Source organism: Callithrix jacchus, chromosome 7 (assembly GCF_049354715.1).
Source record: "Callithrix jacchus isolate 240 chromosome 7, calJac240_pri, whole genome shotgun sequence".
NCBI lineage: Eukaryota > Metazoa > Chordata > Mammalia > Primates > Cebidae > Callithrix > Callithrix jacchus.
In genome coordinates, this window is record NC_133508.1 from 68711984 (window position 1) to 68736575 (window position 24592).

The 24592-nt window shown below is 44.8% G+C and overlaps 1 protein-coding gene across 2 annotated transcripts in view; it reads left to right on the forward strand.

The window, feature by feature from the left end:
* Positions 1-6094: 6094 nt before the first annotated feature.
* KPNA6 (karyopherin subunit alpha 6) overlaps positions 6095-24592 on the forward strand; it is a 64383-nt gene continuing 45885 nt past the window's right edge. Inside the window, exon 1 of one of the 2 annotated variants that reach the window (XM_009000809.5) lies at positions 6095-6269. Coding sequence is in view for 1 of the 2 variants with exons in the window: in XM_009000808.6 (XP_008999056.1) it covers positions 6194-6197 (4 nt within the window). In the remaining variant the exon portion in view is untranslated. The remainder of the gene's footprint in view (positions 6270-24592) is intronic. The other variant, XM_009000808.6, reaches the window with a different exon arrangement.

Sequence of the window (24592 nt, forward strand, 5' to 3'; positions counted from 1 at the left end):
CAAGCCTGTGTCCTGTGGTTCTTTCCTTCGTGTATGTGAAGCATATTGTAGAGGTGTGGGATTCTGGTTTAGGAAACCCCACACATGTGGCTTCTGAAGCATCTGTGGGTACTGCCGCCTTCAGTAGAGAGAAGATGAGGAAGCACCAGAGGCCATGGTAGCAGTGATAGCTGCTGTGAATTGAATGTTCACTGTGTACCAGATGCTGCACTGTGTGTATTTCAGGCCTTGCCTTAATCTAACTTTTATGACAACCCTAGGAGGAAAGTGCTGTCACTCCAATGAATGAAGAACTGGAGCTCAGAGAGTTACAGTGATTTGCCCATAGTAACACAGCTAGGAAGTGGTAGAGCTGAACATAAAATCTCTGAATTTATGTAGCTCACACCTGTAATCCCAGCACTTTGGGAGTACAAGGTAGGTGGATCACTTGAGGCCAGGAGTTGGAGACTAGCCTGGCCAAGATGGCAAAACCCTGTCTCTACGAAAAATACAAAAATTAGCTGGGCATGGTGGCACATCTCTGTAGTCCTAACTACTTGGAAGGCTGAAGCACAAGAATTGCTTGAACCTGAGAGGCAGAGGTTACAGTGAGCCAAGATCGTGCCGTTGCAATCCAGCCTGGGTGACGGAGCAAGACTGTCTCAAAGAAAATAAAAATAAGCTGAGCATGGTGGCTCACACCTGCGATCCCAACACTTTGGGAGGCAGAGGCGGGCGGATCACAAAGTCAGGAGTTTGAGACCAGCCTGGCCAATATGGTGAAACCCTATCTCTACTAAATACAAAAATTAGCCGGGCATGGTGGCATTTGCCTGTAGTCCCAGCTACTCAGGAGGCTGAGGCAGAAGAATCGCTTAAACCCCAGAGTCAGAAGTTGCAGTGAGCCAAGATCATGCCACTGTACTCCAGCCTGGTGAAGGGTAACACTCCGTCTCTAAATAAATATCTCTGAAAGATGACACTACTGTCCTGGCAGAATGTGATGTCTTGATGCTCTTAGCATACAGTCACTGAGACCCTCTTCCTTGCTGAGTACTATGGTAGATGGAGAGGATACCAAGACACTGGAACAAGCAAGTAATACTATACTGGGATGAATCCAACAGTTGCAAGGTACAGCAGAGCACAGGGGAGAGAATGGTTAATGTTCTCTGGGCTTCTTGGAGGAGGGAATAGTCTGGATTAGCCACTTCCTAGGTAGACAAGAGGGGAAAGGGGTGTTTCAGTTAGAGAAGCAGGCAGATGTAATAGTGCACATGCAGTAGCACATACATTTGGAACATTCTGGTATGTTTGGGGGAAGGTAAGCAGAATGTGGAACTTAGAGTAGGAAGGATTTAAAAAAAGGAGTGGGAAAGGTCAACCGAGGCTCGAGCTGGGAGGACCAGTAATCCTAGGCTAGCAAAGGTATATGATCAGGGTCATGTGCTAGAGTAGAAACAGCTGCTTGTAGGGTCACTGCCTCCTATGGGCATAGATAGGATGGAGGGTTCAGGCTGGAAGAGGAAACATGGACATTGAGCCCTTCTCATTTATTCAGCCCAGGTTTGCTGAGCTCTTCTGGGCCATAAGGTATGCAGATGAGCTCACAATGGTGTATGGGAGACATGCTCCTCAGCAAATGTTTTTGATGCCTCGCTTGAGGCAGGCACTGTGCTAAACACTGGGATGGTTACAAAGATAAGGAAGCTACTGTCCCATAGACAACAAGGAAAGATGGGCACACATTGTGAGCAAATTAGAGTGTGAAATGCTAAGGAAAATCAGTGTTCCATTTTTTCCTGTAGTAGTGGAGAGGACAGATACCCTGACCATCTGGAAAGACACCCTGAAATTACAGGCGTGAGCCACTGCACCCAACTGCAAGAACTACTCACTTTCAATCTCAACACACCTGTAATCTCAACACTTTGGGAGGCCAGGGCAGGTGGATCACCTGAGGTCAGGAGTTAGAGACCAGCTTGACCTACATGGCAAAACCCCGTCTCTACTAAAAATACAAAAATTAGGCCGGGTGCTTTGGCTCATGTTTGTAATCCCAGCACTTTGGGAGGCTGAGGTGGGCAGATCATGAGGTCAGGAGTCCGAGACCAGCCTGGCCAATATGGTGAAACCCTGTCTCTACTAAAAATACAAAAATTAGCTGGGCATGGTGGCAGGCGCCTGTAATCCCAACTACTTGGGAGGCTGAGGCAGGAGAATAGCTTGAACCCAGGAGGCAGAGGTTGCAGTGAACCAAGATCACGTCACTGCACTCCAGCCTGGGGCAACAGAGCTAGACTCTGTTCAAAATAATAATTTTTAGAAAAGAAAAAATTATCTGGGTGTAGTGGAGCATGCCTGTAATCCCAGCTACTCACCTATCCTCAGGAGGCTAAGGCAGGAGAATCGCTTGACCCCAGGAGGTGAAGGTTGCAGTGAGCCGGAATTGCACCATTGTACTCCAGCCTGGACAACAGCAAAACTCCACCTTAAAAAAAAAAAGTGAGTAGTTCTCATGGTTAAGCAGGGAAAGGGGAACACTGCATTCTAAGCAGAGGGAACAGCATATGCAAAGGCAGCAGCGAAGATAGGAGCATATTTGAAGAAAAGTGGTTCCCCAAATGTGGTTGGAGCCTGGGTTGCCTGATAAGGGAAATGGCCCAAGAAGCAGGTAAGGATCAGTCTGTGTGCCAAATTAAAATGTCTGGGCATTACCTAAGGGCAGGGAATAGGAAGTTGCTAAGCAGAAGAGTTACACTATAAGGTTTCTGCTTTTCTTCCTTTTCTTTTCTTTTTTCTTTTAATGAGAGCATTTCTCCATGTTGCCCAAGCTGGTCTGAAACTCCTGGGCTCAAGGGATTCTCCCACCTCCGCCTTCCCAATAGCTGGGATTACGGGTCTCTGCTTTTCAGGAGATAGTGGATGGGAGTGGGAAAGTCTGGAGTCAGGAGGCCAGTAAGGAGGCAAGCAAAATAGACCAGGGCAAAGTGATCAGGTCTCACCTTAAGCAGTGGCAGTAGGAAGGGAAATACAGTGTGCCCCTTCCTGACCTTCATCCTAGAGTTTTCCTTTTGATTTCTTTCCCTCAAGAAAATGGGCCAGGCACACAACTAAAGTTGGCAATTTGTTGTGACAGGCCCTCATTCTGCTTCCAAAAGATAGATCCCTCTATGTCTTTTTTTTAATTTTTTTATTTTTTTTTTAAAGACTTTATTTTTTCGGAGTAGCTATGGATTCACAGGGAAAATGAGAGGTAAATACAGAGATTTCCTTTATATTTCCTGGCCCCACATGTGCACATCCTCCCCCATTATCAACATCCCACACCAGAGTGGTACGTATGTTACACTGGAGGAACCTACATTGACACATCATTATCACCTACAGTTTATAGTTTACATTATGGTTCATTCTCAGTGTTGAACATTCTGTGGGTTTAGACAAATGTGCAATGAAATGTATTCATGATCATAGTGGATACAGAGTATTTTCTTTCACTACCCTAAAAATCCTCTGTGTTGTGCCTGTTCATCTCACCCTCCCCACAACCTCTAGCAACCGGTTCCCTCTATGTCTTGAAGATATAGCCTGGCTCTGTGTTGAGGTGGGGGAAAGGAGGGCTGGCATGTCATGGAAAAAGAAAGGCCTGATTTGTGCTAGTCATACATTCCATGATTCAAAAGCACCTGAACAATAAGAGCCTCAATTTCCTCATCTCTAAAAGGGGAGATCATATCCCTTGCTCTGTGTAACTCAATTTTCTGTTCATTCTTTGTTTATTCATTTAACAGTTATTTGTGGAGCACACACACGATGTGCCATATTCTGTGCTAGGTGCTTGAGATACAGTGGTAAACAATACAGAACCCAGCCTTGCCCTCAAGGAGCTTGCTGTGAGGATAAATGAAATAATGATTATGAAATCACTCTGTCAACTATACTGCATAGATCTCATTGTTTTGTTTTTTGTTTGTTTTGTTTTGTTTTAAGAGACGGGGTCTTGCTGTTGCCTAGGTTGGTCTGGAACTCCTAGGCTCAAGCAATCTGCCCTCCTTGGCCTCCCAAAGTGCTGGAACTACAGGAATGAGCCACATGGCCCGCTTATTTCTTCTTCTTTCTCTCTCTTTTTTTCTAGACACGGGGTCTCACTCTATCACCCAAGCTGAAGTACAGTGGCACAATCATGGCATTACAGCCTTGACTTCCTGGACTTAAGTGATCCTTCCTCCTCACCCTCCCAAGTACAAGTGCATATTACCATGTCTGGCTAATTGCCAGACCCAACTCCATCTGGAGACCCCCACCCAGGCGGGCTGAAGGTATTGAGAGGCAGACACCCAGATAGCCCAACAGAGTGGATCTATCCTGGGGACCAACAGCCTGAGAGCCTGTGGGGCTTACAGCTCTCCAGGACTGAAGGCCCTGAGTAGAGATTCTTCCACATATTTATTTGCTCTTTGACAGGTGATTCTTATTAATACACAGGTGTTCTACATATACACATAATGCAGGAATGTACCACGTAGGCAGCTGTTACCCATCTACCACTGATTACAAACTACAAGGTATCCTCCACAAAGGAGCCATGGGGGCAGGGTAAACTTAATATTTCTCAACACTAATTTCTTCTTTTATCTTTTGTAGAAATGGGGTCTTACTGTGTTGCTCAGTCTGGTCTTGAGCTCCTGACCTCAAGTGATCCTCAGCCTCCCAAAGTGTTAGGATGATAGACAGGCGTGAACCACACCTAGCCCTATTTTTTTTTTTTTTTTTTTTGAGATGGAGTCTTGTTCTGTCGCCAGGCTGAAGTGCAATAGCAGGATCTCAACTCACTGCACCCTCTGCCTCCTGGGTACAAGCAATTTTCCTGCCTCAGCCTCACAAGCAGCTGGGATTACAGGCACGCGCCACCATGCCCAGCTAATGCTTGTATTTTAGTAGAGACGGGGGTTTCACCATGTTGGCTAGGATTGTCTTGATCTCCTGACCTTGTGATCCGCCTGCCTCGGCCTCCCAAAGTGCTAGGATTACAGGCATGAGCCACCGCACAGGCCTATTTTTCTATTTGTTATCATCCAGTAAGACTGCCAACTAATCAGAAAACCTGGGTTTAGTCTTATTTCCTCGTTTCCTTCTCTCTATAGCCTTGAGCAAGTCACTTCCCCTAACTAGATGATTTGTTATTCATAGTCAGCCCAGGGTCTACATTTTTGTTGTTGTTTTTTTTTTGAGACGGAGTTCGTTCTTGTTGCCCAGGCTGGAGTGCAGTGGCACGATCTTGGCTTCCTCCTGGTTCAAGTGATTCTCCTGCCTCAACCTCCCAAGTAGCTGGGATTACAGGCACCTGCCACCGCGTCTAATTTTTTTTTTTTTTTTTGAGATGGAATGTCAGTGTCACCCATGCTGGAGTGCAGTGGTGTGATCTCCGCTCACTGCAACCTCCACCTACCGGGTTCAAGTTCTCCTGCCTCAGCCTTGCGACTAGCTGGGATTGCAGGCGCCCACCACCAGGCCCGGCTATTTTATTTTGAGACATAGTTTCGCTCTTGTTGCCCAGGCTGGAGTGCAAATGGTGCTATCTCGGCTCACCGAAACCTCCGCCTCCCGGGTTCAACCGATTCTTCTGCCTCAGCCTCCCGAGTAGCTGGGATTACAGGCATGGGCCACCACGCTCGGCTAATTGTGTATTTTTAGTAGAGACGGGTTTTCTCCATGTTGGTCAGGTTGGTCTCGAACTCCTGACTTAAGGTGATCCGCCCACCTCGGCCTCCCAAAGTGTTGGGATTACAGACGTGAGCCATCGCTCCCGGCTATTGGTTTCAACTATGGGAAGAAGGGATACGCTTCTGGAAGAAAAAGTTCTGGGGAAAAAAAATCTCACTATAAAAAAGAAATAGTAGCAAAAACAGCTGGGAACTTGTAGAAACACCTAACTTTCGTAGGTATCCCTCGCTATCTCCTCCCAGCCACTCCTTGCGTACGTCATTTCCCCGCCCCACCTTTAGTGGCTGCGGTCTCTTTAAGTTCGTATCTTCGGTGTAATGATAGGCAGTTGGGCCAATAACGCGTTTCGTCCTGGAGATAAGTAGTTTGTCCATTTCGGGCTGCCGTCCTGCAGATCCGCCATATTGTCTGCTGAAGCTGCCGCTGAAGCTGCTGCCGCTGCCGCCGCTGCTGCCGCCGCCAAGTGTGAGCGAGCGGAGCCGCGATGGGTGAGTGAGGAAACCAAGCAGTCGGGTTCTTGGACTCAGGCAGGATTTGGCGCGAGCCTGTCTCCGGTCTGCGTAAGATGTCTGCATCCCTCTAGCTAGGTCTGGGGAGAAGTCAGGCCAGGAGTGCCCCTCAAGCCAGTTTTGGGCCGAGCGAGCGCCCGCGCTGGGAGCAGTTCTCTGGTGCTGGTTCCAGGGACACCTTGGCATGCCGGGGGCCCCCCACATGGTGTCCTCGGGCAGGAGCTCACGTGTTCCTGGGAGCTAGAAAGGGGCCTACTCTCCGCCCTGCGCCCAGACTGGGGCTGGGGGACGGACTCCTGGCAGCAGGCCTGGGCGGCGCTAAGGTAGCTTTCTCCTGGCTTGTGTTTGGCCGACGCGCGTCTTGACTAGATTCAGTGGCTCCCCTGAACTCAGGGAAGTCCTACCTACGTAGCGGAGTGGAGTCCTCTGGTGAGGGGGAGCCAGGCAAGCCAGCACCAGGCCAGTAACCGTGGGCACCCATGCCGAGGGTAGCTTGTGCCGCTGAAGGCCAGAAGAACGGAACCAAGGCGGAAATAGTGTGGTTCGGTTGGGCTCAGAGTGGCATCCCTTATGATGGTAGAACACCAAAGGTCAGGTCCTCTTGGCCATCTTTAGGTTGGGGACTTTAGGTTTCTGGGCTGGCCTTGGTAAGGAGAAAAGGAGCGACCTGTTGATCTTTCTGGGGGGACTCCGGCTGGCAAGGCCTCTGTTAAGAGAGAATACCATGGCGAAGTCTTGGACTTAAGAGACAGAACCAACAGTGGTAATTTCTCTCCAGCAGTAAAAACTTAAATTTGCTAAGTCTTCTTATGTGCAGGCATTGTGTTGATTGCTTTACCTATCTTGTTTTACTTAATTTGTAAAACCTAAGGAAATAGATGCTACCGTTATTGCTATTTTACAGATGTGGAAGCTGAGGTTTAGAAAGGTAAAGTAACTTACCAAAGGTCACACAGTGGCTAAGCCAGGGTGGACACTCCCAAGTCTAGTTTGTAACTGCTGGGTTTTTTTTGTTTTTTCTGTTTTTTTAAATGCAGAGTCTGGCTCTGTTGCCCAGGCTGGAGTGCAGTGGCGCGATCTCGGCTCACTGCAACCTCCGCCTCCCGGGTTCAAGCGATTCTCCTGCCTCAGCCTCCGTAGTAGCTGAGATTACAGACACCCGCTACCAAGCCTAGCTAATTTTTTTTATTTTTGGTAGAGACGGGGTTTCGCCGTGTTGGCCAGGCTGGTCTCAAACTCCTGACCTCAAATGATTCGCCCAGCTTGGCCTCCCAAAGTGCTGGGATTACAGGTGTTAGCCACTGCGCCCAGCCTTTTTTAAAATTTTATTTTATTTTTTGTAATGACCTGGCCCTCTAGTGGTTGGGCTGGAAGAAGGGAAAAAAGCTTTTATACCCTAGGCAAAGTTGTAAAGGTGTTTTGGGTTTTTTGTTTGTTTTTGCATGTGGGCCCACCTTGGAATCTTCTGAAGGAAGCGGAAAGAGTCTAGGGTGAATTGCTAACTTCAACTATTGTGTGTGGGGCAAGCAAAAAGAGATTCTGCAATTTTTTTTTTTTTTTTTTTTGGAAAAGGAGTTTCACTCTTGTCTCCCAGGCTGGAGTGAAGTGGCCTGATCTTGGCTTACTGCAACTTCACCTCCCAGGTTCAAGAGATTCTCCTGCCTCAACTTCCAAGTAGCTGGGATTACAGGCACCCGCCACCACTCTCAGCTAATTTTTTTTTTTTTTTTTTTAGTAGAGACAAGGTTTCACCATATTGGCCAGGCAGGTCCCGAACTCCTGATCTCAGGTGATCCACCCCTCAGCCTCCCAAAGTGCTGGGATTACAGTCATGAGCCACCAATCCCTGCCTGGAATTGAATTTTTTAAGATCTGTGATTTTGCTGGGCACGGTGGCTCAAGCCTGTAATCCCAGCACTTTGGGAGGCCCAGGAGTCGGAGGTCTCGCCATTGCACTCCAGCCTGGGTAACAAGAGCGAAACTCTGTCTCAAAAAAAAAAAAAGATTTGTGATTCTAAGGAAACAAATTATTTGCTTGAGCTTCAAGGCAATGACTTTAGAATGAGATCTCGGAAGTCACTTAAATGCCAGACACAACACATATGGAAAGCATCTAGCAAAGTCCACGATAATGTTGTTGTTGTTGTTCTTCCTTTCTGAGCCTTTTTTCATCTCTAGAAAGAAGGGGTGGGGCTGTGTTATCAAGGTATTTGGGGATTAAATAAGGTAACAGCATTTGGGCTGGTCAAGGTGGCTCAGGTCTGTAATCCGAGCACTTTGGGATGCTGAGGCGGGTGGATCGCCTGAGGTCAGGAGTACGAGACCAGCCTGACCAATATGGTGAAACTGTCTCTACTAAAAATACAAAAATTAGCCAGACGTGGTGGTGTGCTTCTGTAGTGCCAGCTACTTGGGAGGCCGAGACAGGAGAATTGCTTGAACCCGGGATGAGGAAGTTTCAGTGAGCCAAGATCATGCCAGCCTGGGCAACAGAGCGAGACTCTATCTCAAAAACAAACAAAAAGCAGATAACATTGCCTGGAGCCTAGTAAGGGCTCTCTTAATGTCAGAACAGATTCTTTTCCACTTTCAATAATGTTCCTTTTCCTTAAGCACTCTGGTTTCCATGTTTCTCTGTTGGGTAATAAGACCAATAGGCCTTTCTTAGTAGCTGGAGCTTCATCCATCAGTGAAAATTTAGGAGCTCTTATGTTATAAACTTTATGTTACAAATTTCGTATTGGTCTTCAGTTTCAGAAACACTGTTGCCTCAAAGGGTAGGAAGTAATGTTTAATAAGCTCAGTGAAATAAATTTGGTTGGGATTTACTCAGTTTTATAGATTGGGAAACTGCCTCAGGGAAAATAACACAGCCAATAAGCCACAAAGCCAGAAGTAAGATTCTTACCCATTCTGCCGAACATAAATCTCTAAGAAGACTTAAGGAATTAAGAAATAAAGTTAGTCCTATTCTGGTATAGTTCAGTATGAAAGTTCTTCAGTGGAGCAACAAAACCTGACCAAGGTCTTGAAGTGGGTTTTTAGCCTAGAGTCAGGTAACTTCCTCTTTCCAGCTTCATCTCAAGTACCTCTCCCTCATCATACCTTGTCTTTAAGAATGTCAGCTTTGGCCGGGCGCAGTGGCTCACACCTATAATCCCAGCACTTTGGGAACCGAGGCGGGTGGATCACGAGGTCAAGAGATTAAGACCATCCTGGTCAATGAGGTGAAACCCCGTCTCTACTAAAAATACAAAAATTAGCTGGGCATGGTGGTGCGTGCCTGTAGTCCCAGCTACTCGGGAGGCTGAGGCAGGAGAATTGCTTGAACCCAGGAGGCGGAGGTTGCGGTGAGCCAAGATCGTGCCATTACACTCCAGTCTGGGTAACAACAGCGAAACCCTGTCTCAAAAAAAATAAATAAATAATGTCAGCTTTTTGTTTATCTATATTAGTAGATCAGACTAATGTAAGTATTCATTTAATCCTAACATCTAATCCAAGGTATCTTGTGTTATCTCCATTTACAATTATAAATTGAGGCTTTGAGAAGATTAGGTCACTAGTCCAGGGCTAGTAATCTGGATCCTGTGGACACTGGAGACACTAACACAGCCTGCCTTCACATGTCCATGAGTAAAGAACCTGCTGTATTTAACTCTTAAGTGCACTCTCTGATAGCTCAGGCTTACATCCTACACTATTTCTGCAGTGCCCAAACTTCATTACCTTTAAGAGACCTTTGTAGTGATTTTCCTGCCTTTAGGTGCCTTGTAGGGGTGATGTTTGTTGTTCTGGAGGTTTATTCTGACTCTCTAGCAGAGGCTACAGCCTCTTGAGTCTTAGCAGACACTAGTTGTCTTAGCACCATTACTACTAATTTGCTAACTGGGAATCTGCCTATCTTTCCTTACCCCAGGGGGTGGGTCTTGATATAAACTCTAAACCAGTCATTGTAACTTTAGCTCCCTAGACAGTGATTGATTTAGGCATAGGCATATGATGCAATTCTGGCTAAATTAGATGGGAAGGGAAGCCTGGGGAACTTCTGGAGAAGCTTTTCTTATTTAAGAGACTTGCCAGCTTTTATTTTATTTTTTTGCCAGTTTGTATTTTAACCCAGGTTGCACCAAAATGTGAGAGCCATGAAAAGAGACAGAGATGGGAAAGCTATAATAATAATGGCCAAAACTTATACAGAACTTGCTATGTGCTGGATACTCTTTAAGTACAGGCATACCTTGGAGCTAAGGCAAGTTTGGCTCCAGACCACAGCAGTAAAGCAAATATAATAAAGCAAGTCATGAATTTTTCTGTTTTGCAATGCATATAAAAGTTTATACTATACTGTAGTTTCTTAAGTGTGCAATAATATGTCCAGTAAAAGTAAAATTTTTTTTCTCTTTGAGTCGGAGTCTCGCCCTGTTACCCAGGCTGGAGTGCAATGGCGTGATTTCATCTCACCGCAACCTCCGCCTCCTGGGTTCAGGCAATTCTCCTGCCTCAGCCTCCCGAGTAGCTGGGATTACAGGCACGTGCCACCATGCCCAGCTAATTTTCTGTATTTTTAGTAGAGACGGGGTTTCACCATGTTGACCAGGATGGTCTCGATCTGTTGACCTCGTGATCCACCCGCCTCGGCCTCCCAAAGTGCTGGGATTACAGGCGTGAGCCACCGCGCCCGGCCTGGAATAGCACTTTTAATTTCCTTCAGTAACCTTTCCTTTGCATTCACAGCTTTGCTAACTGGTGCAACAGGCTTAGCTTTCAGCATATCTCGGCTTTCAACATATCCTCACTAAGCATATCTTGGCGTTCAACCTTTCTCACTAAGCTTAATCATTTCTAGCTGTTAATTTAGTGAGAGACATCTGACTGCTTTTTTTTTCACTTGAACACATAGAGGCCATTGCAGGGTTATTAATTAGCTTCGTTTCAATATTGTTGTATCTCGGAATAGGGAGGGAGAGAGACTGGGGAATGGCTGGTTGGTGGAACAGTCAGAACATACACAATATTTATCAGTTAAGTTCTCCATCTTATATGACCATGGTTCATGGCATCCCAAAACAGTTGCAATTTGATTTGTGATCAAATATCACAGATCACCATAACTGATAAAACAATTGTAAGCACAAGTTTGAAATATTACAAGAATTTTCAAAATGTGGCACAGACACAAAGTGAACACATGCTGCTGGAAAAATGGCACCAATAGACTTGCCTAACATAGGATTGTCACAAACCTTTAATTTGTGTGTTTTTTAAAAAAAAATACACATTGGCTGGGTGTGGTGGCTCATGCCTGTAATCCCAGCACTTTGGAGGCTAAGGCAGGCAAAACTTGAGCTCAGCAGTTTGAGACCAGCCTGGGCAACATAGTGAGACCCTGTCTCAATCTAAACAAAAAACACACAATATCTGTAAATCACAAAAAAATGAGGTATGCCTGTACTTTATGTATTCATTTAATTCTCAGATTCCCATGTTTTGGTTGAGAAAACCAAAGGATGGAGGGTTTCAGTAACTTGAGCAAATTCATAGCTGATACATGGAAGAGACACTTACTCAGTATGGTTCTAATAAAAAAAAAATGGGCTATTTGTGCTTAAGCATTCCTGGTGGAGAAAGTAGCTATAGCAATCTCTTCCCCATCCATCCTTTCCTATGAAAATCTCAACTGTTTTTCAAGATCTAATTTAAATACTGCCTCTTTCATGAATCTTTCTGAAATACCTTATGCCTTCCAATTTGGAAATGAACTCTCCTTCGGACTTTTTTTTTTTTTTTTTTTTGGAGACATTTCACTCTATTGCCCAGGCTGGAGTACAGTGGCACGATCTCCGCTCACTGCAACCTCTGCTTCCCGGGTTCAAGTGATTCTCTGCCACAGCCTCCCGAGTATCTGGGATTACATGTGCCTGTACCACGCCCGGCTAATTTTTTGTATTTTTGGTAAAGACGGGGTTTCACCATATTGGCCAGGCTGGTCTTGAACTCCTGACCTAGTGAGCCACGTGCCTTGGTCTGCTAAAGTGCTGGGATTACAGACGTGAGCCACAGTGTGCAGCGCGCCCCTCCCCTTTTTTTTTTTTTTTTTTTTGAGACAGTCTCCCTTTTTCTCCCAGACTGGAGTGCAGTGGTGTAATCTTGGCTCACTGCACCCTCCACCTCCCAGCTTCAAGCCATTCTCCTGCCTCAGCCTCCCAAGTTATTGGGACTACAAGTGCGTGCCACCACGCCCAGCTAATTTTTGTATTTTTAGTAGAGACGGGGTTTCACCATGTTGACCAGGCTGGTCTTGAACTCCTGACCTCAAGAAATGCGCCGTCTGCGGCCTCCCAAAGTGCTGGGATTACAGGCATGAGCCACTGTGCCTGGCCTGTTCATAACTTCCATATAGCCCTTTTCTCCCCCCCGCCCCCAAAGACAGAGTCTTGCTCTGTTGCCCAGGCTGGAGTGCAGTGACGCAACCTTCTCAGCTCACTCCAACCTCTCCCCCCAGGTTCAAGTAATTCTTCTGCCTCAACCTCCTGAGTAGCTGGGATTACAGGCATGTGCTATAAACCTGGCTAATTTTTTTTTGTATATTTAGTAGAGACGGGGTTTCATCATATGGCCAGACTGGTCTCGAACTCCTGACCTTGTGGTCTACCTGCCTCAGCCTCCTAAAGTGCTGGAATTAAAGGCATGAGGCACTGCATCCTGGCCCATATAGCCCTTTTCACATCCTTTTTTGTATTACAGTTATTTCATTCCATGTTACTAGTTTTTTGACCAATTACTTGTTTTACATAGCCTCATTTCCTTATCTTTAAATAGGTATGGGTTAGGTGCAGTGGCTCACACTTTTATTGCTAGCACTTTGGGAGGCTCAGGAAGGAGGATCACTTGAGGCAAGGAGTTTCAGATCAGTCGGGGAAACATGGCAAAACCCCTATCTCTACAAAAAAAAAACAAACAACTGGGTGTGGTGGCATGTGCCTACAGTCCCAGCTACGTAAGGGGCTGAGGCAGAAGGATCGTTTGAGCCTAGGAGTTTGAAGTTGCTGTGAGCTATGATCTCACTATCATACTCTAGCCTAGGTGACAGAGCAAGACCTTGTCTCTAAAAAAATTAAAATAAAAATGAAAGAAAATAAAATAGAGATAATAGGATTGTTACAGGAATTAAATGAGGTAATGCCTGTAAAGCATTTTAGCGCGGTGCTTAGCACATAGTAAGTACTCAGTAAGTGATAATTAATAACTGTTAATCACTTAGTAAACAAAGTACTTTCTATGTGTCAAGCTATATATATATATATATACACACACACACACACATACATACATACATACATACATACATACATACTTACATATTTTGAGACAGAGTCTTGCTGTCGTCATCCAGGCTGGAGTGTGAGTGTTGTGGTGCTGTCTCAGCTCACTGCAACTTCTGCCTCCTGGGTTCAAGCGATTCTTCTGCCTCAGGCTCTCTAGTAGCTGGGGTTACAGGCGTCCGCCACCATGCCTGGCCAATTTTTGTATTTTTAGTAGAGATGGGGGTTTCGCCATGTTGACCATGATCTTGAACTCCTGACCTCAGGTGATCCAACCTGCCTTGGCCTCCCAAAGTGCTGGGATTACTGGTGTGAGCCACCATACCCAGCCAAGCCCTATATTAAATGTAAAGTTAAATTAACCAGTCTTTGTCGTTGAGGGGAGGACAGAAACATATTGTGAATACTTGTTAGAAACCTGTATTTTTAGGACCAGGCAGACAGCAATTATTTTCAGCAAGCGATTATTGATTGAGTGCTTGCTATGTGCCAGGGACTTTTCTAGGCCCTGGAAATACAGTGGTGAACAAAACAGACAAAACCTCTTTCTGGTGAAGTCCCAGATTTTACATTCTAGTGGATAATTGAATGAAATAAACCAAAGGGAGACTGGCAGATGAATGGGACAGCCCTATTTCCTGTCTGCTGAGCTCTAGCCAATTGTTGCTGCCATGCGGAATGTGGTTCTAATGTTGTCTTATTGCATGATTTCCCATCCTTTCCACAATTCCTCTCCCTCTTGAGGCTGGATATCTGTTTTTTTAAATAGTACTGCTTTGTAGAGGTTGTAAGTTAACTTTCAAAATCTGAAAACATTAACAAAAGATATTTGAGGCCAAATATAGCCTGAGAATTATCTGTCTTATTTGCAAATGTTATGTCAATTAATATTCTGTGTATCTTATGAAATATTACATAGTCCATATAATTTACAAAATTAATGTCTTTTTATACTTACCTGGCAGGGGAGATACCATGATCACAAAATTATATTTTTAATGTTATTTAATTTTTAAAAATTTATTATTATTATTTTTTGAGATGGGGTATTGCGATCTCAGCTCACTGCAACCTCTACTTCCTGGGTTCAAGCAATTCTCCTGCCTCACCCTCCTAAGGTGCTGGAATTACAGGCATTCACCACCACACCTGGCAAATTTTTTTGTATTTTTAGTAGATACGGGGTTTCACCATGTTGGCCAGGCTGGTCTCAGAACTCCTGACCTCAAATGATCTGCTCGCCTCGGCCTCCCAAAGTGCTGGGATTACAGGCGTGAGCCACCGCACCTGGCTGTATGTCTTCTTTTGTAAAGTGTCTGTTCATATCTTTTGCCCACTTTTGAATGGGCTTGTTTGTTTTGTTCTTGTAAATCTGTTTTAGTTCTTTGTAAATTCTGGATATCAGCCCTTTGTCAGATGGGTAAACTGCAAAAATTTTTTCCCATTCTGTTGGTTGCCGACTCACTCTAATGACTGTTTCTTTTCTTTTTTTTCTTTTTTTGAGACGGAGTTTCACTCTTGTTACCCAGGCTGGAGTGCAATGGCGCAATCTCAGCTCACCGCAACCTCCGCCTCCTGGGTTCAGGCAATTCTCCTGCCTCAGCCTCCTGAGTAGCTGGGATTACAGGCACGCGCCACCATGCCCAGCTAATTTTTTGTATTTTTAGTAGAGACGGGGTTTCACCATGTTGACCAGGATGGTCTCCATCTCTTGACCTCATGATCCACCCGCCTCGGCCTCCCAAAGTGCTGGGATTACAGGCTTGAGCCACCGCGCCCAGCCATGACTGTTTCTTTTGCTGTGCAGAAGCTATGGAGTTTGATTAGGTCCCATTTGTCTATTTTGGCTTTTGTTGCCAATGCTTTCGGTGTTTTGGTCATGAAGTCTTTGCCTACTCCTATGTCCTGAATGGTTTTGCCTAGATTTTCTTCTAGGGTTTTTATGGTGTTAGGTCTTATGTTTAAGTTGGCTGACTTAGTTCTGATTAGCTGGTTGTTATATATATTTTTTGTTTTATTGTAATGTGGCAGGTGAAATTCTGGTACTTAAGAGCTCATATTTCTAGAAGCATTAGCCCTGTAATTTCCTTGTCTCACTTATGCTTGCATACTTAGCATTATCTTCTATTACATTTCTTGATGAGACTATAAGCCACAAGTCCACTTAACTAGGGACATAGACTACAGTATGTTGCAGTAAATAGTAATGAACTAGTATCACCTGCTTGTTATAATGCTAAGTCTTCAGGAAAACTTGGCCATCTGACCAACAAATGAAATCTTTTTTTTTCTTTCTGCTATGGAGTCTTGCTCTGTTGCCCAGGCTGGAATTCAGTCGCACAACTTTGGCTCACTGCAACCTCCGCTGCCTGGGTTCAAGTGATTCGTGTGCCTCAGACTCCCAGGTCGCTGGGATTACAGGCATCCACTACCATGCCTGGCTAATTTTTGTCTTTTTAGTAGAGGTGAGGTTTTACCACGTTGGGTAGGCTGGTCTCGAACTCCTGGGCTCAGGTGATCTGCCTTTCTCGGCCTCCCAAAGTGTTGGGATTATGGGAATCAGCCACCACACCTGGCTGGAGTTCAGCCTCCGCCTCCCGGGGTTTAAGTGTTTGAGTGATTCTCCTGCCTCAGTCTCCTAAGTAGCTGAGATTACAGGCATGTGGCACCATACCCAGCTAATTTTTGTATTTTTAGTAGAGATGGAGTTTCAGCATATTAGACAGGCTGCTCTGGAACTCTGACCTCAAGTGATCTGCCCCTCTTGGCCTCCCAAAGTGATTATAGGCATGAGCCACTGCTCCTGGCCATAACTAGGAGTTCTTTAAAGTGGTAGTCCTGGCAAGAGATGATGGCAGCAGCTGAGATGGTAATAGTAGGAAATAAGGCTGGGCACGGTGGCCTGTAGTCCCAGCTACTTGGGAGGCTGAGGCAGGAGAATTGCCTGAACCCAGAAGGCGGAGGTTGTGGTGAGCCGAGATGGTGCCATTGCACTCCAGCCTGGGTAACAAGAGCGAAACTTCGTCTCAAAAAAAAAAAAAAAAAAAAATAGTAGGAAATAAGAGAGTTAGGAATTTGATCATCAGACTTGGTTATTGATTTCATCTGGTGTCTGAAGCCAAGGGAAAAAAATTAAGCATGACTCCTATGCCTGTTACCTTGAGAGCAGAATGGATAGTGATGCTGTTGATTGTGATAAATTTAAGTTTGTGCATTTTGAGGATTCTCTGACCTTCAAGGAAAGTTGTCCAAAAATCAATTGAATATGGAAGTCAAGAATGAGGCCTGGGAATGGAGATAGAGGTTTGATCATCTATCGGTTTGTCTCTATACATGGTAACTAAAAAACTATGGAATAATTCGTAGCACTCAGGAAAAATGTTATGAGAGCTGGGGTAAAAAGAGAACCCCAAGGTAGATCAGCTGTGATGTGCAGGAAGAAAGGAAACATCAATCAGAACTGGAAGAAGAAAACAAGGAGTGCTTGGTGTCTGAAAAGCCAAGAGAGACTTGGCACGGTGGCACTTTGGGAGGCTGAGATGGTTGGATCACCTGAGGTCAGGAGTTCGAGACCATCTTGGCCAACATGGTGAAACCCCATCTCTACTAAAATACAAAAAAATTAGCTGGGCGTGGTGGTGCATGCCTGTAGTTCCACCTACTCAGGAGGTTGAAGCAGGGGAATTGTTTGAATCCCATGTGGCGGAGGATGCCGTAAGCTGAGATCATGCCACTGCAATACAGAGCAAGACTCTGACTCAAAAAAGAATTAGCTGGGTGGAGTGGTGCACACCTGTAATCCCAGCTACTCAGGAGGCTGAGTCAGGAGAATCACTTGAACTTGGGAGGCAGAGGTTGCAGTGAGCCACTGTACTCCAACCTGGGCGACAGTTCGTCTCAAAAAGCCAGAAGAAAGTATTTCAAAAATTAATGGTTGTCAGGATTGAGTGCTAGCAAGAAAACAAGCAAAGGAAAGGACTGAAAATGTCTGTTGAATTTAGTATCATGTACTTGATAAATGGCCTTTACAAAGACAGTTTTGATGGTGTGGAAATGAATTGAAGTAAGCTAAGAAATGGGAGGGGAGAGGCCAGGCGCAGTGGCTGATGGTTGCACTTCGGGAAGCTGAAGTGGGAGGCTCACTTGAGCTCAGCAGTTTGAGACCGGCATGTGCAACTTAGCAAGACCCAGTCTCTTTTTTTTTTTTTTTGGAGAGGAGTCTCCCTCTGTTGCCTGGGCTGGAGTGCAGTGGTGTGATCTCTGCTTACTGAAACCTCCGCCTCCCAGATTCAAGCGATTCTCCTGCCTCAGTCTCCGAGTAGCTGGGATTATAGGTGCCCACCACCACGCCCAGCTAATTTTTGTATTTTTAGTAGAGACGGGGTTTCACCATGTTGGCCAGGATGGTCTTGATCTCTTGACCTCATGATCCACCTGCCTCCGCCTCTGAAGATAAAACATAACATTCATATGGCAGCCAACGGCATGCACAGGCCGTTGCCATATCAAGATCCAGCAGTCAATCAAGAGAAAGTTCCCCAGTCACAGCCATGTGGTCACCATAATTTTGTAGCATAAATTCTGCATATATTTTGTCTGCCTTTCATGAAGTCACTGTTACTCCTGATCATGTAATAGTAATATTTTGTTGGGTAAGGTTGAGCTTTGGAGGGCTACTTACCATTTTAATATCTAACTTTTTTTCTCCCTCCCTGACAAAGTTTTGCCCCTTTGGTTGCAATACTGCCCCCATTGAGAGTGCATGCCTTTTTTTTTTTTTTTTTTTCACTCTCATTGCTCAAGCTAGAGTGCACTGCTGTGATCTCAGCTCACCACAGCCTCCGCCTTCCTGGTTTAATCAAGCAATTCTCCATCCTCAGCCACCCAAGTAGCTGCGATGGAGCTGTTTGGGTGGCTGAGGATGCAAGCATGCACCATCATGCGTGGCTAATTTTGTATTTTTAGTAGAGATGGGGTTTCTCCATGTTGATTAGGCTCATCTCAAACTCCCAATCTCAGGTGATCCACCTACCTCGGCCTCCCAAAGTGTTGGGATTACAGGCATGAGCTACAGTGCCCGGCGAGAGTGCATGCCTTTTAAGAAATTATTTATGCCAGATATTTCAGAATCCTAATTTTTTGAATTTTAGAAAGGCATTATGGCACATATAACTTGTATAACACCTCCAGTGAGGTCTGGGATAGAACCCTGTATAGTCAAATATTATGAATATTTATTTTTATTTATTTTTTTTATTTTTTAGAAAATTAAAACTAAAATACACTAGGTACAGAACTCAGAATATGAATATTTCTGTAGCCAAAAATACCCAGTTGAAAGTTAATTGAGTGGAGTAAAGACTATAGATAATCTTGTGTGAGGTTAGTTCAGGTTTTGCTGCTAAATGTGTTCTGAGACCATATTTACTAAAAAATACTTTCCTATTTTCAGAACTTATTTTTCTTTTTAAATTCCCTTTTGTAGAGATGGGTGTTGCTTTGTTGCCTAGTCTGATCACAAACTCCTGGCCTCAAGCAGTCCTCCTGCCTCGGCCTGGTAAGGTGCTAGGATTACAGGTGTGAGCCATCATACCTGGCCTTCAGAGCTCTTTTGATTTCAGAATTCCAGATAAGGAATTGTGGACCATGAATTAAGAGAAATATATAAGGAACAGGGTTTTTTTTTTTTTGAGAGTTTTTGCTCTGTTGCTTAGGCTGGAGTGCAATGGTGTGATCTCAGCTCACTGCAACCTTTTCCTCCTAGGATCAAGTGGTTTTCCTGCCTCAGCCTCCTGAGTAACTGGGATTACAGGCACCCGCCACCACACCTGGCTAATTTTTGTATTTTTAGTAGAGACAGGTTTCACCATGTTGGCCAGGCTGGTCTCAAACTCCTGACCTCAGGTGATTCTCCTGCCTCAGCCTCCCAAAGTGCTAGGATTACAGTCATGAGCCACTACATCTGCAACAGTCATCAGCATTTAAATCACCCAAGAGGCTATAATTTTCTAGTGAGTCATGATTGGAATTGCCCCCCTTTGAGGTGAAGTAAAGGGGGAAATAGGCCCTTTTTTAAAACTCCTGGTCATTGGTTCTTAAAGTGTAGCTTTTAAGGGAATGAAGACAGAATGGAAGGATAAAGATTAAGAGAAAGAACTGAGTATTGCAAGGAAAAGGAAAAACCAACTCTTTAATAGAAAACAAGAAAATATGGTTTTTCTCTTTGACCCTAACTTCCTGAAAATTTCCCTTACGAGGAATTTAGGGCTTTCACTGCAGGAGGTGAGAAGAAAAAGGGAATACCACTGATTGAGCACTTAGGCTCTAGATACTTTCACATTACCTCATTAATCCTACAGGGCCCTATAAAGTTTATTGTGCCTATTTTATTTTATTTATTATTATCTGAAAACTTGTACCATGAGAAATATCCCCATTTTAGAGAGGCAGAAGTGAGACTCAAAGATAGTGGGTAATTTGCCCATGGTTATACAGTTGGGTTTGGAACTCAGTTCACCTGACTTCCAAATCAGTACTCATTTCACTACATCATGTTGGAAGGAGTTGATAAGAGGTTGGAGGACAACAATTGGATGTTTGTTCATGGCATGTCTTCTGGTGATGGAGAGGATTCTTTGTGTGGCTTCTCATCCTGGTTTTTCTCTCTCATTTCGCGCTGGGCCTTTCTCACATGAGGCTTTAGAAGATGGCCTCCCAATTCTAACTCCTTTTTGATAAATACATACAGGTTAGAGAAATCCTGTTTCTAATTTGTCAGAGAAAAACCATGTTGACCAGGATTGTCTCGATCTCTTGACCTCGTGATCCACCTGTCTCGGCCTCCCAAAGTACTGGGATTACAGGCGTGAGCCACCGCGCCCGGCTGGACCTTCTTTTTTATGCCTCTTTAACCAAACTGGTCTTGTGCCCCAAACTGGCTTTGGGCTTTCTCATCCTCATCCGATCTTTGGTCCTAGTAAGCTGCTCACCCTCCCCATTGCCATTACCTTCAGAAATATTAACCATCTAGCCTCTGAAGACCATTTCAGAGCTAACTCAGTAAAGAGAATTCTCATTTCCACCCTCTGAACTCATTGTACAGTTACATTCATTATCTTTAGTATTCTTAGTGCTGTGAGACTAAACTAAGTTGTAAAGCTTCCTGAAGGCAGAAACCCTTATACCGTACCTTTTTGAGGTAGTTTGGAGGTAACCATCTGGTTATCTATCCAACACACACATACACAAACACATACAATGCAAGTGCTTAGGAGCTAGTCAGTGAATATTTTTGGGTTGGCTTAAATGGAAATTGAGCTCTTTCATTTTCCTACTTTAAGTAATTTGTTTTAGTTCCTTGTGGTACCTAGTCGTAGTGGCAGTAAAGTATTCCTAGGAAGGTAAGAGCCACCTGATTCTATTTCAAAAGAGATAGTTGGAAAATTTCTTTTGGAGAAACTCTTTAGACTATAGTTATCCTAGTCTTCTCTTGTGTCTCCCTTCCACCTCTTACCTCCCTTCCATAGATCCGACCATTGTATTTACATATACACTCAAGGGCCAAAGGACTAGCAAATCCTAAAAGAGAATCAGAATTAGCAAACCAGAAGAACTAGGATTATATATATATATATATATATATATATATATGTGTGTGTATATGTATGTATGTATGTATGTATGTATATATATATGTATATGTGTGTGTGTATATATATGTATATGTATGTGTGTGTATGTATATATATATATCTTGGGATTAGGAAACTAGATTTTATATATATATATATATATATATATATATATATATATATATAAATAAAATTGTGTACAGGAGATAGTTTTCTCCAGGTGGCCTTTAGCTAAACCACCTAGTTTATTTTTTTTTCTTTTTCTTTCTTTCTTTTTTTTTTTTAAAGACAGGATTTCACCATGTTGGTCAGGCTGGTCTTGAACTCCCGACCTCAGGTGATTTGCCCACCTTGGCCTCCAAAGTGCTTGGATTACAGGCGTGAGCCACCATGCCCGGCCACTACCTAGTTTATACATTTAGTTTTGTTTCCTAGAGTGATTACTGTTCAGCGCAGTCCAGTGAAGATGCTACCAGAATGTGAGCAGCCTTATTCTGGTCCCATTGTGAACTGACCCAATTTTCTGGTAGACACTGCACCCGGCTGCATTTTACTGTTTACAAAATACAAAGTACTTCAGTATATATTCTCATTCAGTCTTCACTGTGACTCTGAGATAGTCTGGGTGAGGGTATGAAAATTGAGATACACTGGGCGAGGTGGCTTACACCTGTAATCCCAGCACTTTGCGGGGCAGAGGCGGGTGGATCACGAGGTCAGGAATTCAAAACCAGCCTGGGCAAGATGGTGAAACCCTGTCTCTGCAAAAAAAAAAAAAAAAATTAGCCGGGCTTGGTGGCAGGCACCTCTAATCCCAGTTGCTCAGGAGGCTGAAGCAGGAGAATCGCTTGAACCCTGGTGGGGCAGAGGTTGCAGTGAGCCGAGCCAAGATTGCGCCACTGCACTCCAGCCTGGGTGACAGAGTGAAACTCTGTCTCAAAAAAAAAAAAAAAGAAAAAGAAAAAGAAAAAAAGCCGGGTGCAGTGGCTCATGCCTGTAATCCTAACACTTTGGGAGGCCGAGGTGGGTGGATCACCTGGGGTCAGGAGTTCAAGACCAGCCTGGCCATCATGGTGAAACCCCATCTTAAAAAAAAAAAAAAAAAAAAAAATTTAAGAAGAAAAAGAAGAAAAGAAAAAATTGAGATACAGATAAGTAACACCCAAGTTATTAAGTAGCAAGACTGGAAATTACATCTGTCTTTGTATTGTAGCTCTTTTTACTAGTACCACACCACTTCCAGTATGCCTGTTGGTGATCCATCCAGCATAGCAACCTTCTGTCAATGCTAGATATTCCTGTTTTTGATTCCCTTTCCTCCCACCCACCCTCCCTCCCTCCCTCCCCCGCTCCCTCCCTCCCCCCCTTCCTCCCTCCCTCCCTCTCCTTCTCTTTCTTTCTTCCTTTTCTTTCCTGAGACAGGATCTGGCTCTGTAGCTCAGACTGGAGTGCAGTGTGCGATCGCAGCTTACTGCAACCTCCACCTTCCAGGCTCAAGCCGGTCTTCCCACCTCAGTCTCCCTAGTAACTGGGACTTCAGGTATATGCCACCATGTCTGGCTAGTTTTGTAATTTTTTTTTAGTAGAGATGGGGTTTCGCCATATTGCGCAGGCTGGTCTCAAATTCCTGGGCTCAAACAATCCGTTTGGTTGAAATGGGGTTGTTTTTGTTTTTCCTTTGAGGTGACAGCCTTCAAGTTACTAACTACTTGTCAGTCCTATAATTTTTTTTTTTTCAGTTGGAGTTTCGCTCTTGTTGCCTAGGCTGGACTGCGGTGGCACAATCTCGGCTCACCACAACCTCTGCCTCCTGGGTTCAAATGCTTCTCCTGCTTCAGCCTCCCAAGTAGCTGGTATTACAGGCGTGTGCCACAACACTGGCTAATTTTGTGTTTTTAGTAGAGACGGGGTTTCTTTATGCTGGTCAGGCTGGTCTCAAACTCCTGACCTCAGGTGATCCATCTGCCTTGGCCTCCCAAAGTGCTGGGATTATAGGCATGAGCCACCACGCTTGGCCAAAGTATTTTTTAAAGTGGTTGCATGGCTTGGCTGGGCGCAGTGTCTCACACATGACATCCCAGCACTTTGGGAGGCTGAGGCAGGCAGATCACTTGAGTCCAGGAGTTCAAGACTAGCCTGGAACATGTCAAACCTTATCTCTCCAAAAAATATGAAAATTAGCTGGGTGCTGTGGTGCACACCTATAGTCCCAGCTACTCGGGAGGCTGAGGTAAGAGGATTGCTTGAGTCTGGGAGGTAGAGGCTGCAGTGAGCCATGATTGCACCACTGTACTCCAGCCTGGGTGACAAAGCAAGATCTTCTCCCCCTAAAAGAAAAATCACAGTAGCTATATACCAGGTACAATAAAGAAAAACAAAAACAAACAAACAAAAAAGAAAAATCATGGAAGTTAGAAGGCAGTGGGATAACAAAGTGCTGAAAGAGGCTAGGCGCAGTGGTTCACACCTGTAATCCAGCGCTTTGGGAGGCCAAGGCCAGAGGATCACTTGAGCCAAGGAGTTTAAGACCAGCATGGGCAACATCACAAGACCGAGTCTCTACAAAGAAAAATAAAATTACTGGGACGTAGTGGTATGTGCCTGTTGTTCCAGCTATTTGGGAGGGTGAGGTAGGAAGATTGCCTCGGGAGGTTGAGGTTGCAAGGAGTTTTCATTGTGCTACTACATTCCAGCCTGTGTGACAGAGCAGAAACCTGTCTCAAAAACAAAACAAAACAAAACAAAAAAATGGAAAATGCTGAAAGAAGAACTATTAAGCAAGAATTCTATATCTGACCAGGTGGCATCGGTGTGGTGGCTCACCCCTGTAATCCCAGCACTTTGGGAGGCTGAGGTGGGTGGATCACGAGGTCAAGAGATCGAGACCATCCTGGTCAACATGGTGAAACCCCATCTCTACTGAAAATACAAAAAATTAGCTGGGCATGGTGGGACATGCCTGTAATCCCAGCTACTTGGGAAGCTGAGGCAGGAGAATTGCCTGAACCCAGGAGGCGGAGGAGGTTGGGGTGAGCTGAGATCGCGCCATTGCACTCCAGCCTGGGTAACAAGAGCGAAACTCTGTCTCAAAAAAAATAAAAATACGAAAACATACAAAAATAAGCCAGTGCAGTAGTGGGCGCCTGTAATCCCAGCTACTGGGGAGGCTGAGGCAAGAGAATTGCTTGAGACCGGGTATCGTGGCTTACGCCTGTAATCCCAACACTTTGGGAGGCCAAGGTGGGTGGATCACCTGAGGTCAGGAGTTCAAGACCAGCCTGACCAACATGATGAAACCCTGTTTCTATTAAAAATACAAAAATTAGCCAGGCGTGGTGGTGGGTGCTGGTTGCCCCAGCTACTCGAGAGACTGAGGCAAAAGAATTGCTTGAACCCTGGAGGTGGAGGTTGCAGTGAG